The sequence below is a fragment of the Piliocolobus tephrosceles genome, chromosome 18 (assembly GCF_002776525.5).
Source record: "Piliocolobus tephrosceles isolate RC106 chromosome 18, ASM277652v3, whole genome shotgun sequence".
Taxonomy (NCBI): Eukaryota; Metazoa; Chordata; class Mammalia; order Primates; family Cercopithecidae; genus Piliocolobus; species Piliocolobus tephrosceles.
This window is the reverse complement of record NC_045451.1, coordinates 28728492-28748251: the sequence shown is the minus strand read 5'-3', so window position 1 is coordinate 28748251 and position 19760 is coordinate 28728492. Positions and strand designations below refer to the sequence as shown.

Here is a 19760-nt window from a genome sequence, read left to right as displayed (position 1 = left end):
AAATAAATAAATAAATAAATAAATAAATAAATAAATAAATAAATAAAAATTATCCTGGAATGGTGGCATGCACGTGTAGTCCTAGCTAGTAGGGAAAATGAGGTGGGAGAATTGCTTGAGCCTAAGAGGTCAAGGCTACAGTGAGCTATGATTGTGCTACTGCACTCTAACAGTAGTCACAGAGTGAGACCCTGTTTCTAAGAAAGGAAAAAAAAAATTCATTGAGCCACATCATAATGTCTAACGAGTGCCAACTTTGTGACAGGGCTTGTGATCACTGTGGTGCAACCATTATCTCATTAAATCATCACAGTGCCCTCTGGGATATTTACAAGTCTTTGAATGACTTCACTGAAGCCGGAAAGGGGGCAATGTCACTTGCCCCTTCTGGAGCCAGCCTCCCTCCCAGATCTCCTAACTGCACTAATCTAGGTTTGGGAGCTCTAAAATTTGTTTCTAATTTGTAGCAGTCTTTTGATGTATTAAGATATAGATCCTCATTATTTGCAGAATCTGAAATTGTGAGTTTACCTGTATGCTAAAATTTATTTGTAACCCCCAAATCAATTATCACAGTGCTTTCATGGCCATTCATGGATGTGTGCAGAGCTGCAAAAATTTTGGGTTGCCCAATGCTCATGTGACCACCTAAGACAGAAAAAATGTACACTCTGTCTTCTTGTTTCAGCCCTCATACTATAAGAAAGTGCCCCTTTTATGGTATGTTTATGCCAATTTTTCCATTTTTTTTTTTTCTTTTTGTTGGTGACTTCACTGTTTAAAATGGCCCCAAAATGTAGTGCTGAAGTGATTTCTAGGTTCCTAAACACAATAAGGGTGTGATGTGACTCACGGAGAAAATATGTTCTCTCTACAAATTTTGAAAAGCTTTGTTCAAGCATTAGTTATAGTGCTGCTTTTGGATGTTTCAGTATTAATGAATCAACATTATATATTAAATAAGATGAATTTAAACAGAAACACACAAAAAACAAAGTATATATTAATTGGTTGATAAACCAGTGTGATCAGAGGCTCACAGGAAGCTAACCTTGTGTTTCCTCTAGCAGTAATCATTCAGTATTCACTAATTAGCATTTGTGGCAACTTTATAAAACACTGCAAATAACAAGATAAATAAACTCCTGCAAATAACAAGAATTGACTGCAACTAAAGACACCATTGCACTTGACTTGTAATTGCCCGCTTGATGTCAGGTAATCTGATTATTTAGCCTTTGTTTTCAGATTGGATGATTAATGAAAGACCTTGAATGCCAAATTTTAAACTGATGGGAACTTTTATGAGGAAGTCATAAAGGCCTGCAATCAAAGATTTGTAATGGGAGTCTTCATGAACCCCACTCTCCCAGGCAAATGAGATCAATATAATCTCACTGGTACTCAGCAGAATTCAGAGTTACTTTTTTGACTTGGAACATGTTGTCTTCTAGAGTGAAAAGAAAGAAATAGGAGTAGAAATTTGAGTAATTTCAGTTTACCATGCTTTTAAAAATGTTGACAAGAGGTACTGTTATGTACAATTCAAGCTCAGTTTGTCAGAAACAGTGAATTGTTAAATTTAAGTCATGCTTATAAAAATCTTAGATCTCTGTCTTCCTTGTAAGTTCTCACATAAAAGGTTAATTTATTCCAATCTATTAACTTATTAAGTACAAAAAGGGCATAATGAGATACTACTGTAAAATAACTTTTTAAATAATAAGTAAAACTGAAAAAAAGGGAGTTTTGACCTTTCATTTCGTGCTTCATTCTTTTATGGTAAGTGTAAAAATTACTTCAAGGAAATCCTATTTCTTTCATTTGTAATCATAATTGTTTTAAACAGAAAGTGCTATTATTTAAAAACTTTTGATGAGTTTTTTTTCTCTAAGATTCGACTTATATCAGAAGTACTTCTGTTTCCAATAATAATGAATCAGCTACAATTTATTTAAGTTTTGACGACTTTTTTTTTTTTTTTAACAAAAGCAATGATTCTTACGCAACTTGTCAAAACATTGCAATTTTGAGGCAAGTACTGGGTTATTATATTAACTTGTGAGAATAGGTTAATTTAGCTATCACAATGAGTATTTGCATTAGTATGTTCTTACTCTGTAATAAAGATATAGCTGAGAGTGGGTAATTTATAAAGGAAAGAGGTTTAATTGACCCACAGTTCAGCATGACTTGAGATGCTTCAGGAAACTTACAATCATGGTAGAAGTGGAAGAAAACACATCCTTCCTCACATGGGGAAGGAAAGCAAGGAGAAATGCTGAGCAAAAGGATGAAAAGCACCTTATAAAACCATCAGATCTTGTTGTGAGAACTCACTATCACGAGACCAGCATGCGGGTAACCACCCCCATGATTAAATTAGCTCCCACTGGGTCCCTTCTGGGACACATGGGGATTATGAGAACTATAAGATGAGATTTAGGTAGTGACACAACCAAACCACATCAATATTATTCCTAAAAACGCGGTGGCTCACACCTGCAATCCCAGCACTTTGGGAGGCTGAAGCGGGTGGATCACCTGAAGTCAGGCATTTGAGACCAGCCTGGTCAACATGGCAAAACCCGTCTCTACTAAAAATACAAAAATTAGCCAGCCTGGCATGGTAGCACATGCCTATAATCCCAGCTACTTGGGAGGCTGAGGCAAGAGAATCGCTTGAACCCAGGAGGCAGAGGTTGTCGTGAGCCAAGATTGTGCCACTGCACTCAAGCCTGGGCGATAGAGCAAGACTCTGTCTCAAAAACAAAACAAAACAAAACAAAAAAAACCTCTACAGACTGGAAGTCTACACCGTAAGTATCCCAAATGCTATTGTAGATTATAAATTTAGGCAACATTTTATTTATTGCTTTAGTCATGTAATTTTATTATAAGCACTTCCTCTGTATTAGGTGCTGAGATGGTTGTTTTGTATGTATTTTCTCTAATTCTCTCAGTAACTGCACACAATAAATATTATATTGTTTATACAGATTGAGGCACTGAGGTTCAGAAGGTGTAAATATTTTGCTCAATGGGTTTAGAAAATTAATATAGGTTATTAAAGAAAAATAATCAAATTTAGGTATAGAAAAGCATACAAACTCCTTGCTTTTTGATACTTTCTAAATTATTTGTAAATAATATAACCTAATATTTAATTTTTAAGAAATGTATAACTTGTAATGACAAACATGACATATAACAGAGTATTTCTAATTGATCTATCATTGACTGAGGACTTAAGAAAGCTATATCAAGGGTCATTAGCCATTCTTATTTAGGCAAGGAACTCATCACAGATGTTTTATTATTCTGTTATTTTCCACCTGCTTAATTTCTGCCACGTGGTATGATACAATACAGGAAAACATTTGTATTAGGACTTTGTGGCACTCTTGAACCCATTGGCTGCTTTTAAGTGGGATTCATACACTTTTGACAGGTTGAAAATTAAATTGCTTTATAGATGGCATCTTCAAAGGAATGGTGGTAAATTGTGAGTGATTGGTATCAAGCAGTTTATCCTTTACAGCATCAAATAAATAGTGTTTCCTCATAAACCATAGCCTCTCTGGTTCTTGTCACTCAGGAATTCTTATGGTACAAAGTATCATCTCTCCTCCTCTCCCTACCTTTCACTCAACAGGAAAGCTTAATCTTATTTTTATTGAGATGTTATCTCATGTACCATAAATTCATGCTTTGAAAATATACAATTCATCAGTGTTCAGTGTATTCATAAGCTTGGGCCACCATCACTGCTGTTTAGTTCCTGAACATTGTCATCATCCCAAAAGTATGACCTGTATCTGTTAGCTATCCCTCCCCATTCACCCCTCTCTCCATCCACTGGAAAACACCGATCTACTTTCTGTCTTTCTGCATTTGCCTATTTTGGATATTTCATATAAATAGAATCATACATGTCCTTTTGTGTCTGACTTCTTTCACTTAGCACAGTGTTTCCATAGTTAATCCATATTATAGCAGGTATTAGTGCTCATTTCTTTTTATGTCTGGGTAATATTGTATCATAGGGATATATACACATATATATACACACACACATATATATAGTACATGTATATATACATGTGTGTGTATATATATACACACACATACACACACACGCGCATATATATATACCAAATTTGTTTATTCATTTGTCAGTCCATAGATATTTAGCTTGTTTCCACTTTTGGCCATTCTGAACAGTGCTACTATGAACGTTTGTCTATAAGATTTTTTGTGTAGACATAGATTTTCATTTATCTTGTGTAAATAGTGTAAGTGTTTCCTCTCATCTTTTCATTGCTTCCCTCAAACTCCCATCACCACCCTTAAGTTCAGAAAAGCCCAGAACATTAGGAACTTTGTACATCCTAAGAGAGCTTGATAAACACTTCTGCCACATCCTCCTAAACCTGAACTCCATTTTCCTGTCCTTTCCCAGAGCCACCAATTGGACAGATGCACCCTCCACATGGCAGCGTCACTCCTCAGAAGAACAGCAACCTGCTTGTGATCATCGTGGTCACCGTTGGTGTCATCACAGTGCTGGCAGTGGTCATCGTGGCTGTGATTTGCACCCGACGCTCTTCAGCCCAGCAGAGAAAGTAGGTAACAGCTGGTTCCCAAGAGGAAAGAAGTCATCGTCTTTTGGGGTTATATTTTTGATGGCCCTCTTCCTGTGTTCTTTCATAATTCACCCCATGTCCTTATTTCCTGACCCTGGCAAAACCTTGCCTTTTTGTCTATTCCAAGCCTATCATTAAGTGAGTGAGGGCTAGACTTGACTTGCAGATATGATAACAAACAAAATCCATCTGGGACCCACTTATATTTCTGTTTGCTTTTACTTCTCTGACCACTTCTCATTTTCAAGTGAGGGCAGGTGTCCCTTAGGTAACACCTAGAGAATAGACTCCACCATGCCCCTGTTTCTGGCCTTCTCTGAAATCACGTACACAAGATTTGAGAAATACGTTTCTCTGTGTGCATTTATTGACCACTTTTTACAAGGAGCTCTGTAGGCAGTTAATCAATGCTTGGTGGATAGATGACTAAACATAGAATGCCAAACTCTGTACAGTTACAATCCTGTGGGTGCTTAGTTTGGAGGCAGTAGTTAAGAAAGAAGAAAGAGTTCTGAGATTCAAAATGGTTCAAATTTATTTTCTGTGGTTAATTGTCAGAAATTAGAAGTGTTGAGGGGTTTAAGAACATTTTCATATTATGCAGCTTTAGGTTTTAGCACGTGCAGAGAATGATACATCAAAGTACAAAGTTTAAAATGGAAAAGTGGTTTTTATTCAGTGTATATCCTTGCAGCAACACCCTGTAACTGCCTGTTAGTCTGTGCCAGCCAGTGCTGGGAGTCAGCAATAATCTCCCAGTCATCTTCTGCCTGTTTGCCCTTCTAGTCCTTTGAAAATTCAGCCTGATGTGTCTTTTTCAGCTACACTCTCTCATTGAGTTGACTATCTTAGGCTCTTCCATGAGTTTTAGGTTTTGGTTTTAGACTTTTCCATTGGCCTCAGGCATAACATTACTTCTGAGAGCCTGAGGTATGGGTTCATAGGTGACTGGTTTGAAAACTGTATACTTTACACTTCGCTGGAAAAGATTCTCCAGCAAATAATGTTCCCCCTTCTCTTGCTAATGGCTCACACTTTCACTTTCTCTCTCTTTCTCTGACTGTCTTTCTTTACGTCCTGTAACTCCATTTGTAGATCTCTAGTTTACCTTCCAGCACTCTGAAGTGACGTGTTTAGAAAGAGAACAGGGGAAAATATACATACCGAAAAAGTAACATGGGGTGTAGATGCAGGCTTTGTATTTAATTTATTTCTATGGCAGGACACATTTTCTATCCAGCTGCATTTATGAGATTTGACTAGTTTGAAGCTGGTGATAGCCGGTGTGCTGGTCCATTGTGTCTAAGCAAGAAACCTGCTAGAGTGAGCTTGGTTGGGCCAGCCTCATGTGTGAGCATTCTGGGAAGTCATAATCACACTCACAGAGCTTCCACAGTGCCGGGCAGTTAATAAGGCTCTGGGGGGGAAGTAATTAATTGAATAAGGCATTGAACAATCTGTTGGCACTGTGTTTTCAGGAAAGGGGTTGTGCAATCATGGAACAGTGGAACATCAAGGCAGCAGGTCTGTGAAGCAGTAACTCTCACATAAAAGAAGGTGGGGAGGAGGCACCAAAATCACACCCAGACTACCATATAACTGCTTTCAAGACACTGAAGCATTCACTAAACTAGCGAAATGTAACTAAACTATCTGGAGTTGGTTTGGTTTTGATCCGTTTTTTTCTTTTTTTTTTTTTGTTTCCCCTGTGTCATTTCTGTGAGAAGAATGTTCAAGCATTAGATTGACCTGATGAACTGGATTCCTGGAAATATTTTGTTTCTCCACAGAGAAAAAAACAGTCTTCTCAATGTGCAAAAGTGGGATTTGGTGCCATGTTGAGTAAATCTCAAATCATCTTAAATCCCACTCTAAGCACTTTGGCAAAAGCTTCAGGGCTTTATTTGGAAAGAGGAGACACTGAGCCCTGGGTATGACTTGTTTTTAAAATTAGGGACTGAATTAAAGAATAAATGGTTCTATTAATGACTGAAAATCCAAAAACAGTTTTACAGTCAGTTTGGTTTTTCCTTACTGCACTCTGAAAGTCTTTTAATAGTTACCTGTGGTTCACACTTTGTTTCATATCTTTCTTTGGTAGCAGATCCGTTGGCATTCATTTTTCATCCCTTTGTGTGCGTTATTTTCATAGAGAGAAATAAAATGTTTCCTTCAAGTTATTTCTGAACTATAGTTTAGTTTTGTTGTTTGTTCCATTGAGGACCCCTACTCCTCTGCATCACCACAATTGAGCCCTTCAGAACAAACTGGATAATGCAGGTGAAAGCAAAATCAATTCCAATCTGACACAGAAATGAGATTCCCTCCAAATTTTTTAGAAAACTGGACTTTTACATAATTAATAAAGTGAAGTAGAAAACACATTCATGAGCTACTTCAATATCTCTTTTGGGGTTCTAGAGAATATAAATTTTTCTTTGAGTTTTGTTGGGGTACTTGAATTACATCCAAGTGAATTGAAAAGGTTATGTGGACTCTCAGTAATATCTTATTCAGGTAAGTGTCTATGAATTTAATAAACCTGATCCTTTAAAAAAAATATATATATATATATATATATATATATATATTTAACAATTAGGCTATCCAGTTGATTCAGAGTGGTGGGTAAGATTTCCTTTTTATTACATAAAATAGCTAATGAAAGTTAGTACACAAGTTCTAGTTCTGGGTCTACTGCTTCTTTAAATAAACTAATTATATCACCTAAATGAAGACCCTTCATACTTGGGTGGCAATTTCTTTAAGTATAATGATAATTTGGACTAAATGCTTTCTATCATTCTCTTTAGCTTTTTTTGTTGGTTGATTGAATTGTCCAGAGCCAGGTAACAATCTTCTACCTTTAAAACATAGAAATTTCCCATGCAATACTTCTAATTTATAGAATCGCATGGTAGCTTTAAACTTTAAATTAATAGGAAATACAAATAATTTTGCATTTCTTTTCAGTTATTTGTTAAACTTTTTTACTACTATACTTTGAAGAGACCCCTTCCACAGCTTCTATTAGTGAGATTATCATATGACATCTAATACAGAAAAATTATATTTTATGACAACTTAAGGCTGGGAACACCTGGAACCCCAGCCTTTTGGGAGGCCAAGACATGAGGTTGGCTTGAGACCAGGAGCTTGAGACCAGCCTGGGCCAAATAGTGAGACCTTATCTCTAAAAAATTTTAAATTAGCCAGATATAGTGGTGCTCACCTGTAGTCCCAGATATTCAGGAGGCTGAGGTAGAAGGATCATTTAAGCCTGTGACGTGGAGGCTGCAGTGAGCCATGATTGCATCACTGTACTCTGGCCTGGATGACAGAGTGAGATCTGTCTCAAAATAGAAAAAAAGAAACAAAATTTAAGTTGATTTTTGTCCCTGTTTCTCTGCTTTTTATAAGGCAATAATATTTTCTTGCCCAACATACGGAACACATGTTATAAGTTAGAATTTATCTGCAGATACTAAAGACAAAATATATTAAATTGAGCAAATCCAGAAGATCTAGAATGCATGGTTATTACATTTCTTTTCTTTTTCTTTCTTTCTTTTTTTTTTTTTTTGAGATGGAGTCTTGCTCTGTTGCCCAGGCTGGAGTGCAGTGGTGCAATCTTGGCCCACTGCAAGCTCCACCTCCCAGGTTCACGCCATTCTCCTGCCTCAGCCTCCCAAGTAGCTGGGACTACAGGTGCCCACCACCACGCCCAGCTAATTTTTGTATTTTTAGTAGAGATGGGGTTTCACCTTGTTAGCCAGGATAGGCTCGATCTCCTGACCTCATGATCCGCCCACCTCAGCCTCCCAAAGTGCTGGGATTACAGGCATGAGCCACCACACCTGGCCTGGTTATTACATTTCTAAGGCAATTACCTGGGTAGGTGATCTGCAGTCATGTCTGAATGCTTTAAATTTAAACATGTAAATAAAACACAAGGTGTACTCGTTAGAACCACTGGCTGGCTGGGCCTTCTATTTGACTTGACATGTAGATAGCAAGTTTTAAAGATTAGTATGCATTCAAATCTTGACAAAAATAATTATTTTTAGTACTACGATGACATGTTTAAGCTCTTAAATGAAATCTACAGTATTCTAAGTACTATAGGTCACTTTCACTGATTTTTCACTTGTTAGCATTTTAATTGGTTTTCAATATTCACCTTGTAGATATTTGAAGTATCAACTACCTTAGGACTTCAGTATATCTTAATTCCATCTCAGAATTTTTTCTGAGATATATTTGAGTATCTGAAATTTAACCTGGGTTTCTAATACAAGATTTTAGTTTTGTTTTTAATAGCAGTTAGTGGAATAAAAATAATCAAAATGGACAATTAGGGTCTAGAAGCCTTTGAAAAAGATTTGGAAAGAAAGCAGAAAAATGTTTATACTTATTGATGTATCTTTTTCTGATTAACTTGTAATTACTTATTCACACTCACTTCAAGCCTCCTTCCTTCCTGAAGACTTCCCCAAACCCCTGGTGGGGCAGAATGTTCCTGCCTCAGTCCCTATCAGATGATGGGCATGTCTTAACCACTGGAATTAGTATAGCACTCTTTATTCATCTGCCTAATAAAGTTGTGAACAACTTTAGTAGACGATTCCCGTGTCCATAGTGGGAACTTAGTAATTTATTATGATGTGCCAAAATAACCTGTATAATAGCTGGATTTTAGAACTTGAATGGACACAGTCTTGCATAAAATAGACACTCAATCAATGTTGGTTTTTACTCATTCACTTCCCCAACATACTAATTAAAAGTGAAAAGGAAAAAAACTCCCCTTAGAGTACTAGATTATGCATAAAGTAAGGAATGGGTAAACCAATACAGAACCAGAGAAGAAGCTTTCAGATAAATACTTGCATGTCAGTAATTGAAAGCAGTTCTTATTATTTAATTCAAGTAATTATTGTGTGCTTTATATGGGATCTGCATCATACAAAGTAACAAATCTGATTAATGTTAACTCTCAAGCTAAAAATCTTTTTGCAATTTCCCATTGACTTCTTGATATTATTAAAAATGTATCTATTTGGGCCAAGGCCTCCTATGTTTTGGTCCCTTCTACTTTTTCATGCGCACAACCTGTCATGCCACACTGCATGCTCCTCATTCTAACAATGCAGAAATTCCCAGGAGCCATGCCATGTTAAAATCATTTTTTAAGCTTTCAGTGCCTCCCCCCATCTTTACATTTGTAGTACTTAGCACATTTCTTGACACATAAATCTTCCATAAATATTGATTGAATAAATAAATAAGTGTTGTAAAACAATGGATGATGTTGAAGAAATTAGAGTTTGCTCCACTATCACCAAAGGAATTGAATTATCACAAAGCGAGCAGCTGGACAGCTCAATAAGACACACAGTGATCAGTGCCAAGGTGAGTGGTATAGAGAGAGATGAGGGGAATGATTTAGATACTCTAAGATTACAGTGACCTGAGATGGTCAGTCCTTAAGGAGAGACTGGAAAGGAAACTTAAAGAATAAGTCATTTGTAAGTAAGTAGGATTTTGAAGGCACAGTGGGCAGAAATTAAATAAACAAAACAAAAAATAGAGCAGCGGTACCTGCCCATGCTGTGAAAGTTTTGTCATGATGTGAGAAGGAGAAAGCAGAGAGCCTGGGAGGGTTCTTTGCTTTGCCTTTATCAAGGATACCTGGGGTAGAAGGAGACTCTCCTATTCTAGGGCTATTTTAGAAGCAGAAAGATGACTGGTGCCTGAGGGAAAAGATATATTTGGTATTTACAGAGGGGCCAAACATGTGAAATACTCTGTGTCAAATAGAAAAACTAGCTTTAAAATACAAACAAAACCAAGTAATTCATTATGATAGTGCTTCTTAAATTTTAGACAGATTCGCCTGGAGAGTGTTAAAAGACATACTGCTCCCTGCAACCAAGTTTCTGATTCAGTGGTTCTGCAGTGGGGCCTGAGAATGTGCATTTCTAACAAGTTCCCAGGCAGTGGCAGTGCTGATGCCTCTGGTTGAGAGACCCCACTTTGGCAACCACTGCACTAGGAGCATCTGAATACACATTTTGAAGAATCTGATGGTGAGACGCAGGAACCGTGGGCTGCAACGAGCAGCATCGTGTCAAGAACCAACCGATGGGCAGAAGGTCAGGGTGACCACTGTTCCTATAGTTTTTAAGACAAATTTCAGACAATTTAATTATGAGCACATGCTAGTTTTATTACAAACCTGCTGTGGTAGAGGTTGGAGGGACAAAAGAAGGAGAGGCTCTCCAAGGCCAAAGATTTCTCCTTTAATAAGATATATGATAGGAAATAAAAGTGATTAGATGGTCATGGTTAGAATAAATACAAAAAGGAAATAAAGTCTGTTTAGAGATCTTTAGCTTCTTGACTGACAGTCAGCTAGATGGGTGAGCAGCTTCTTAGAAATGGTCTTGATCTGATTAAAATCCAGCAGAAAAATGCCTATTCATTTTATGAGGAATTATAATTTCTTCCCCAGTGGAGATTATGAATCACAACATACAAGAAGGTTCTGCCAGGTTTGGAACTCTTTTAAAAACAGAAGCCATCTGGGGCTGGTTGGTACTGAAGTCATAGAAATGAGCAAATAAATGAATAAATGAAAAAGGCATGCGTGTAAGCAAGGGGAAAAAAGAATTTGTAATTTATTGCTGGTTTCAGTTTTATCTTGACTACTTTCTTTATTCCAGGTTATTTAAATATTGAGCTAAATAAGGTATTTTTCCTGAGTATGTTTTCCTGAATTTGGGAACCGGCACTTCTCTGTGTGCAGCCATACAGATGCTGATGTTAAGTTATTTAGCATTTTGATCTTCTAGAAAGAGAGATTCCTGGGCAAAACATCCAAGTTTGAGAATGACACTACATTTTCTATGAAGTTACCAGGAGTAGATTACACAGGGAGCTGTGTGTGAGTCACAGAGCAGTTTGCTGTGGGCAAGTGAAGTATGCAGAAATGAATTCAGGGAATAAATGGTTAGCAGTGAGTTATTATCTTAGGCACAGGAAAATAGTCATTTTAGACCATTGTTTTAAAACATTGTGGGGCTACCACTAGGAAATCAGCAAAGTGCAGGTAGTGTTATTTTTTCTCTGCTAAAATACAAAGTAGATTCTAGGTCTGGGGTTCTTTATCTCCTATCCTCATCAGCACACTTCAAGAAAGACAAAAAAAAAAAAAAGAAAAGAAAAAGAATATCAGGGAAAATTCAACAAATTAACTACCAAATATTTATTAATTACCTAATATTTACAAAGCTACTTATTCATCATTGGAAAACCAAAGCCACTCCAATGACTTTGCAAAGGTTACAGGTGTTTTCACTGAGAGTAGCTTGTATAAACCGTTGAGCAACCATGGAAGGTAGTTATTATAATAAACTGTTCACTGCAAATTAAGGAGTTGGGAAGTAGATGCTTCTCTGGTCTGCTGTCAAAACTAGATTTTAACGGTTTGCATTATTTCTTTCAGGAGGTGTTATTATTTTAAAAGAAATAGAAGTTACAAGTAGAGATTAAACAGTTACAAAATGAGGGAAAGGGTCAAAAACTATTTCTGAAAAGGACCAAGTAATACATTGTTTAGGATTTTTGAGTCATGTAGTATCTGTCACAACTATTCAATTTTTTCATTGCAGTGCAAAAATAAATGAACTTGGCCATGTTCCAATAAAACTTTATTTACCAAACTAGGCTGTGGGAAGATTTGGCTTGCAAATCATAATTTACTGACCTCCTGCTGTAGGACTAACATGAACATTGTGTTACTTTATTTATCACACAGGGAATATTTAATCTCACTAGCCTCAAGAAGAGATTATCACCCCAAAAAATATATTTATTGTTGTTAAAGCCTTGCTGAAGCAAATAAGAACCATGTGAAATACTTTTCGAAACTGTGTTCTTCTCCTTTCAAAGGATGTGTCTCACTGTGTTTGAATCTGGGCACTCAGTGATGCCAAGGCAAAAGTGTTTTATTCTCCTAAGAATGTCCTCATGCAGCCTTTTGTTTTCAAATAACAAGTTTCCCAGTTGCACATTAAATTGTACAGCTGAGGTGTAGACTTTCTTCTAAGCCCTCATCTTAGCTATTGGCATAAATTCTGGCCTTTTTATTTCCATTTGCCCTTTCACAGCAACTTCCTCATTTATCTCCTAAACAGATGTTGCCGTCAGGTACCTTATGCCTAGCTCCAAAGATTGGCATATGGCTCCATCTAACCCAATATCACCTTTGCATGAATCTGCAGCCACTGAAGCTGGAGTAAGGAGCTCTCTGCCAGGCAGCTGAGGCCCTGGGGATTCAGCACTGCATCCTTTTTAATGTGATGAAGCTCCAGGCAGGGGAGAGGAAAGGCAGCCAAGACAAGTCTGCCAATTCCTGGGTTTCACAAGGCTCATTCTGCGAGTCCTTTTGTTTCCTTTCCTGCTTCTAACTTGAATTGACTGATGAAAGAGAGGAAGTGCCATTGAATGAAGGCTCTCACATTTGCCTTCTAACTTTGTTCCATAGGAAACGGGCCACCCACAGTGCTGGCAAAAGGAAGGGCAGCCAGAAGGACCTCCGACCCCCTGATCTTTGGATCCATCATGAAGAAATGGAGATGAAAAATATTGAAAAGCCATCTGGCACTGACCCTGCAGGAAGGGACTCTCCCATCCAAAGTTGCCAAGACCTCACACCAGTCAGCCACAGCCAGTCAGAAACCCAACTGGGAAGCAAAAGCACCTCTCATTCAGGTAATTACCTTTTCACTGGCATTAGGGAAAACATACCATTCTGAACCCAAGGGATTTTTTCACCCATTTTTCCCTACCAATTTGCATGTCATTATAATATAAATTTGATTAACCAATTTTGTGTCTTTCTTCATCATCCTGTGGCTTGATATAATTTTAATAATTCTTTTATAATTTTAATAATTCTTGAATTTTCTAAGGTTGGAAGTAGGACAGTTGGGAAATATAGAAATTTGAATCCTAAATGGATTGATTGCTTTTTGTTAATTGTTAAACAAATGTTTTGTCGAGGCAATACAATTTGAAGCCATCTGTACATTTTCCAGTTCCTTATTGCTATAGATAATTGAAAGTTAATTCTAAATTTGCTGTCAATTCCCTGTTTTAAAAATTGTATCAGGGCACTTGAAGTACAAAACACTGAATATTCTGTTACTTTGACCTTGGTTACTATGGAAATCAACTGTCATCCACATATAGTCACTTTATGTGATTCCCAGACTAGTTTGATGGGATTCTGTCTGAAAACTATGTTGTTATACACAGGGATCTGAAAAAAGAAAAAAAAAAAAAGCCTACTGTTCAATGAACTGGTGCAGAACAATCACTGGTGTCCAGGGATAAGTAAGAACACTGAAAAATGATTGTAAGATAGTTCACTTTCTCTGGGTCTTCATATTATCTAAGTGCTTATTGGAATCATCAGCCAAATACTCTCATCAAAAAATCCCTTGGTCTACTCATGATGTGATTATAGAATGAGGAGCTGCTGTTTTTAAAGTGAATTATTTGAATGCATTACTGGCTTACTGGACTCTGTCAGCTCAGAATTGCATAAACAAGAAATACAAGTATTAATTGCTAACCCTGGATTATTGAATATTTCTTTTCAAGCTCTTAAATGATGTCTTAGGCATCTTTAACTTCCTTGTCACTTCAGTTATTGAAGGACAGTCTAGTTCCATTGAAAACTATAATCTGAAATTTAACTAAAGATTCTCCTTTCTCATGCCTAGCTAGACATTTGGCTCTGGGGACTGGGGGAGAATTTGTTTTCTCAATCCTCCAGTACATTGGGGTGAAATGGAATGGTGGAGTTGAGAGGAAGCGGGAACAAAGTCTATTTCAGAAACACCCTTACATCTTTTCACCTCCCCTCCACTTTTCCTGAGCATGTGAGAGAAGAGGGATGGAGTGAAGAGGGGATGGGAGGAGAAAGAGAAGAAATGACCATTTGAAGTTCTTCACAGCTTTTATGGACACATGGGCTAACCCCTATGTGGTATCGAAATTCTGGGTCTCTTTTGAAACAGAAGTATGACTTCTTTATGGCAGGGGTACTCAACCCCTGGACCATGGACCTGTACTGGTTCATGGCCTGTTAGGAACTGGGTTACACAGCAGGAGGTGAGCAACAGGCAAAAGAGCAAATCTTCATCTGTATTTACAGCCATTCCCTATCACTTCCACTACTTCCTGAGCTCCACCTCCTGTCAGACCTGCAGCAGCATTGGATTATTATAGGAGCATGAATCCTATTATGAACTGCGCATGTGAGGGATCTAGGTTGCAGGCTCCTTATGAGAATCTAATGCCTGATGATCTGTCACTGTCTCCCATCACCCCCAAATGGGACCATCTAGTTGCAGAAAAACAAGCTCAGGGCTCCCAGTGCTTCTACATTATGGTGAGTTGTATAATTATTCCATTATATATTACAGTGTAATAACAATAGAAATAAAGTGCACAATGATGGTAATACGCTTGAATCATCCTGAAACTGTACTCTGCCCCCTGCCCCCAGGTCCATGAAAAAATTGTCTTCCATGAAACTGGTCCATGGTGCCAAAAAGGTTGGTAACCGCTACTTTGTGGGGCATTGTAGACCAGGTCTAGTTCCATAATGGGAGACATCAAGTCCAGGCTTACCACCTAGCACAGCTCTTCCTCTTCCCTCATGAGGCCTCTGGGAAATTCCAGCAAGGGGACTCAAGCTCAGCCAACTTTTCACATGCCCACTTGGCCTACAAGAATCTCCTATATCCTTGGCAGGCCCAATGGTGAGAGAGCTTGTACTCTACCACTGGCTGTCTATAAACCTTGCTCTCTTCAATTACTTTTTCCTCTGCTTTGATAGACTCAGGGTAGAACAGAACCCACTGCCTAAACAGACTTTCACCTGGGGAGTGACAGAAAAATTCCTTTTGCAGGAACGTCCATAGTTTACAAGTGATTCTTCTTCTAGCTTTGTTCTTGACTGGATATCAGGGAGGGGAGAGCACCTCCACCTCCCACTGGAAGGGATAGAATTGCCTCTCTGACCTAAGGAGGTTTTGCCAATTCTAAGACACATCCTTCTAACCTTTTCCTTTCATCTTTTATATACTGAGATGACGTGAAAGGTTTAATCCCAAATGATGACTGTTTTCTTTAGAATAAAAGGGTACTTATGCCTATTTGTCCTCAATTTGAGGACCTTGTTGCCAGTTTTGTAATAACAGGAAAGTAATCCTCAAAGTCCTGCAAATTGTACTTCATGTTAAATTAAGTATTCTTCTGTCCTGCTTAAAAGAACAAAATTCGGCCGGGCGCGGTGGCTCAAGCCTGTAATCCCAGCACTTTGGGAGGCCGAGATGGGCGGATCACAAGGTCAGGAGATCGAGACCATCCTGGCTAACATGGTGAAACCCCGTCTCTACTAAAATACAAAAAATTAGCCGGGCGAGATGGCGGGCGCCTGTAGTCCCAGCTACTCGGGAGGCTGAGGCAGGAGAATGGCGTGAACCCGGGAGACGGAGCTTGCAGTGAGCTGAGATCCGGCCACTGCACTCCAGCCTGGGCGACAGAGCGAGACTCCGTCTCAAAAAAAAAAAAAAAAAAAAAAGAACAAAATTCACCATAAGTGCACAGCATTACCAAGAAACATTATATTTAACAATGGGATTCCTAAGTAGGCAATAACTATGTAAGGAGAGATTACTGTATGTTTAATTCTATGATTAGGACTTTTGCACATTATTTTGCCTAATCTTCACAAAATACTTCGAGGTATATGCTGTAACATTCTTTTCATATAGTAAATCAAGTAACCAAAGTTCAGAAAGGTTAAATAATATGCCTAGACTTAAAAGCTAGTGTCACAGCCAGGATCAAAATCTGACTCCAAAATTCATGTTTCGTTGATTCAGTTTCAATTAACTCATGTAATACTTTTAAGTAAGCACTTACCTTGTTTTGTGCCCATGAAATTAGCCTTTTGGATACAACAAGAAATTAATTTACAGTATTGATACTTTAGCTATGAAAAGAGAACTGAAACAAGCAATTGCTGTGTAAATAACAACAACTAATATTATTGAGAGTTAATTTTTTACTTTACTCATTCTTCCCTACTGCTGGTATGTAAGCTGCTTAAACAAAACCTACTTCATTCTCTAACCACAAAAATAGAGGATCCCACTAAAATATCTAGGAATTAAGATGATAAGTCATTGCTTCATGATATAGCTCTTCTACATCTAGCAGATTTCAAAATTATTTTCTTGAAAGTTTACAATAAAGAAATGCAAGAGTTCAGGTCTGTTTGATCTCTAGGACTTATAAATAGAATTTACTTTCTTGAAATGAATTTATCCTAGTATAATTTCACTACAGTAGCATCACAGGATTAGTTTCTTACTTTCACTTAAGGAAGGATGAACAGGTAAATTTCAGCATATGGCATTTGGTAGTATTCAATTTTTAAAAATGTTCAATTCAGTGAATAACGTCTATTAAAGAGCTACATAATGCCAAATGGGCAATTTGATTTAACACTTAACTTTTTATTAGTTACTTTGATTTATATACATGTCTATTAAATCCTGTATTTAAATTTCCCAACCTCATTTGGACCAATGGTAAATCATATCAGGTGGTAAGTTTGTGAGACAAATCACAAAGTGTTACTACCAAAAAATTTATGCTTCAAAAAAAGAAGAAGGAAAATAATTTTGTTTAAGTTTTCAATGAACTCATGTAATATCAAGAGCAGTCTATTCTTAGAATACAAAAAAAAAAATACAAAACTGAAACCCCACACACAGACACCCAACAATGTCAAATGACTTATTTCAAAACGATGTTACCGCCGGAAGCTGTGGCTCACACCTGTAATCCCAGCACTTTGGGAGGCTGAGGTGGGCAGATCACCTGAGGTTGGGAGCTTGAGATGATCCTGACCAACATGGAGAAACCCTCTCTAGTAAAAATGCAAAATTAGCCAGGCATGGTGGTACATGCTTGTAATCCCAGCTACTCGGGAGGCTGAGGCAGGAGAATCGCTTGAACCTGGGAGGCAGAGGTTGCGGTGAGCCGATATTGCACCACTGCACTCCAGTCTGGGTGACAAGAGTGAAACTCCATCTGAGAAAAAATAAAATAAAACTGGTTGGATCCAGAGTTACATTTTTTGGGTGGCGAGGAGAAGCACAATATATCGTGTTTTAATGTTTTCTTCATTTTCCTTCATTGGACAATGACTTGATTTCAACTTCATTCTTGAAGTGTGTTTTTGTTGGATATTGTTAATCCAACTTTGGTTTGACAGTTCTCTTTTAGCACTTGAAAAATGTGTTAGATACTTCTGGCCTTCGTGATTCCTGATGAGAAATCTGCTGTCTTTTGAATTGTTCTACCCATACAAGTTGTTTACCACTCACTACTTCTAATATTTTTTGTTGTTCTTGTCTTTAGTTTTAAGAAGCTGAACTTTAATGTGTCTGGTGTGGATTTCTTTGGTTTTATCCTGTTTGGGGATTGCTGAATTTCTTGGAACTGTAAGGTTTATTTATGTCTTTGGTCAAATTTTGGAAATATCAGCCCATAATTCTTTAAATATTTTTAGTTTCACGCTCTTTTTCCTCTTTTATTGACTCTTTGGACACTACAATTTTTTCCGAAAAAGTGATGCTTTTCTTTTCTTTTATAATGAATGAATGAATTAATTAATTTGGAGATGTAATCTCACTCTGTTGCCCAGGCTGGAGTGCAGTGGTGCAACCTCGGCTCACTGCAACCTCCACCTCCTGGATTCAAACGATTCTCCTACCTCAGTCTCCTGAGTAGCTGGGACTACAGGCACATGCCACCACTCCGGGCTAATTTTTTGTATTTTTAGTAGAGACAGGGTTTCACCATGTTAGCCAGGATGGTCTCGATCTCCTGACCTCATGATCCGCCTGCCTAGGCCTCCCAAAGTGCTGGGATTACAGGCATGAGCCACCATGCCTGGCCAAAGCGATGCTTTTTCTAAAGTTGCCATTTTATTTCTTTTAGTTTATTTCTTTTTAGAGATGGGGTCTCACTCTGTTGCCCAGACTGGTCTCAAAACAGTCTCCTGCCTCAGCCTCTGTAACAGCTGAAATCACAGGCATGAGCTACACATGCAGTGGTTGCAATTTTAAAACCCATACACTTTTAAATGCTCTGGTATCCTAGGAAACTTTGTCAATATTTTTACCATTAGGGTGTACTTCTTTGGTAGATGATTTCAGGTCAATCTTGTGATCCTTATTTCCCTCTTCTCTCTTCTATACAGACTTCCCAGATAACCAGCTTTTCACCAAGACTTTGTGGCTATAGTTTGAGAAATAGCTTTGCTAGAAAGTATTATTTCTCTTTGTACTTACAGGAAATTTGAAATGTATCTTCTTTTCTGTTTTGTGATTCTACTGAAGGAATAATATTTGCATAGTTTATTTTTTATTATTTTTATTTTTGAGACTCAGTCTCTCTCTGTCACTGAGGCTGGAGTGCAGTGGCGTAGTCTCAGCTCATTGCAACCTCCGCCTCCTGGGTTCAAGTAATTCTTCTGCCTCAGCCTCCTGAGTAGCTGGAACTACAGGGAGCCACCATCACACCCAGCTCATTTTTGTATTTTTAGTAGAGATGGAGTTTCACCATTTTGGCCAGGTTGGTCTCGAACTCCTGACCTCCAGTGATCCTCCCGCCTCAGTTTCCCAAAGTTGTAAGATTACAGGCATGAGCCACCATGCCTGGCCAGGTTTGCAATCTGTTTTATATGATTCTGTGTAGTTTTTGTAGGATGTGTGGACAGAGTTCGATTTTGGAAGCTTCCATGACTTCACCTATGTGGAAGCTTCTCCGAGTATGATTTTTTATTTTAAATTGTATTAATTATGCTGTTAATTTTTTAAAAAATGCATGCATATGATAAAAAATAAAAAGAACAAAAAACATTTAAACAAATAGTAAGTGGGGGACGGAGCAAGATGGCCGAATAGGAACAGCTCCAGTCTCCATCTCCCAGCGCGAGCGACACAGAAGACCGGTGATTTC

General features: G+C 37.9%; 1 protein-coding gene across 1 annotated transcript in view; it reads left to right on the top strand.

Annotated features, from left to right (window-relative positions):
• Window positions 1-19760, top strand: part of DCC (DCC netrin 1 receptor) — a 1259004-nt gene that overhangs the window by 1143678 nt on the left and 95566 nt on the right. Inside the window, exons 23-24 of the mRNA XM_026455168.2 lie at window positions 4463-4625; window positions 13195-13421. Of these exons, the coding sequence (XP_026310953.1) occupies window positions 4463-4625; window positions 13195-13421 (390 nt within the window). The remainder of the gene's footprint in view (window positions 1-4462; window positions 4626-13194; window positions 13422-19760) is intronic.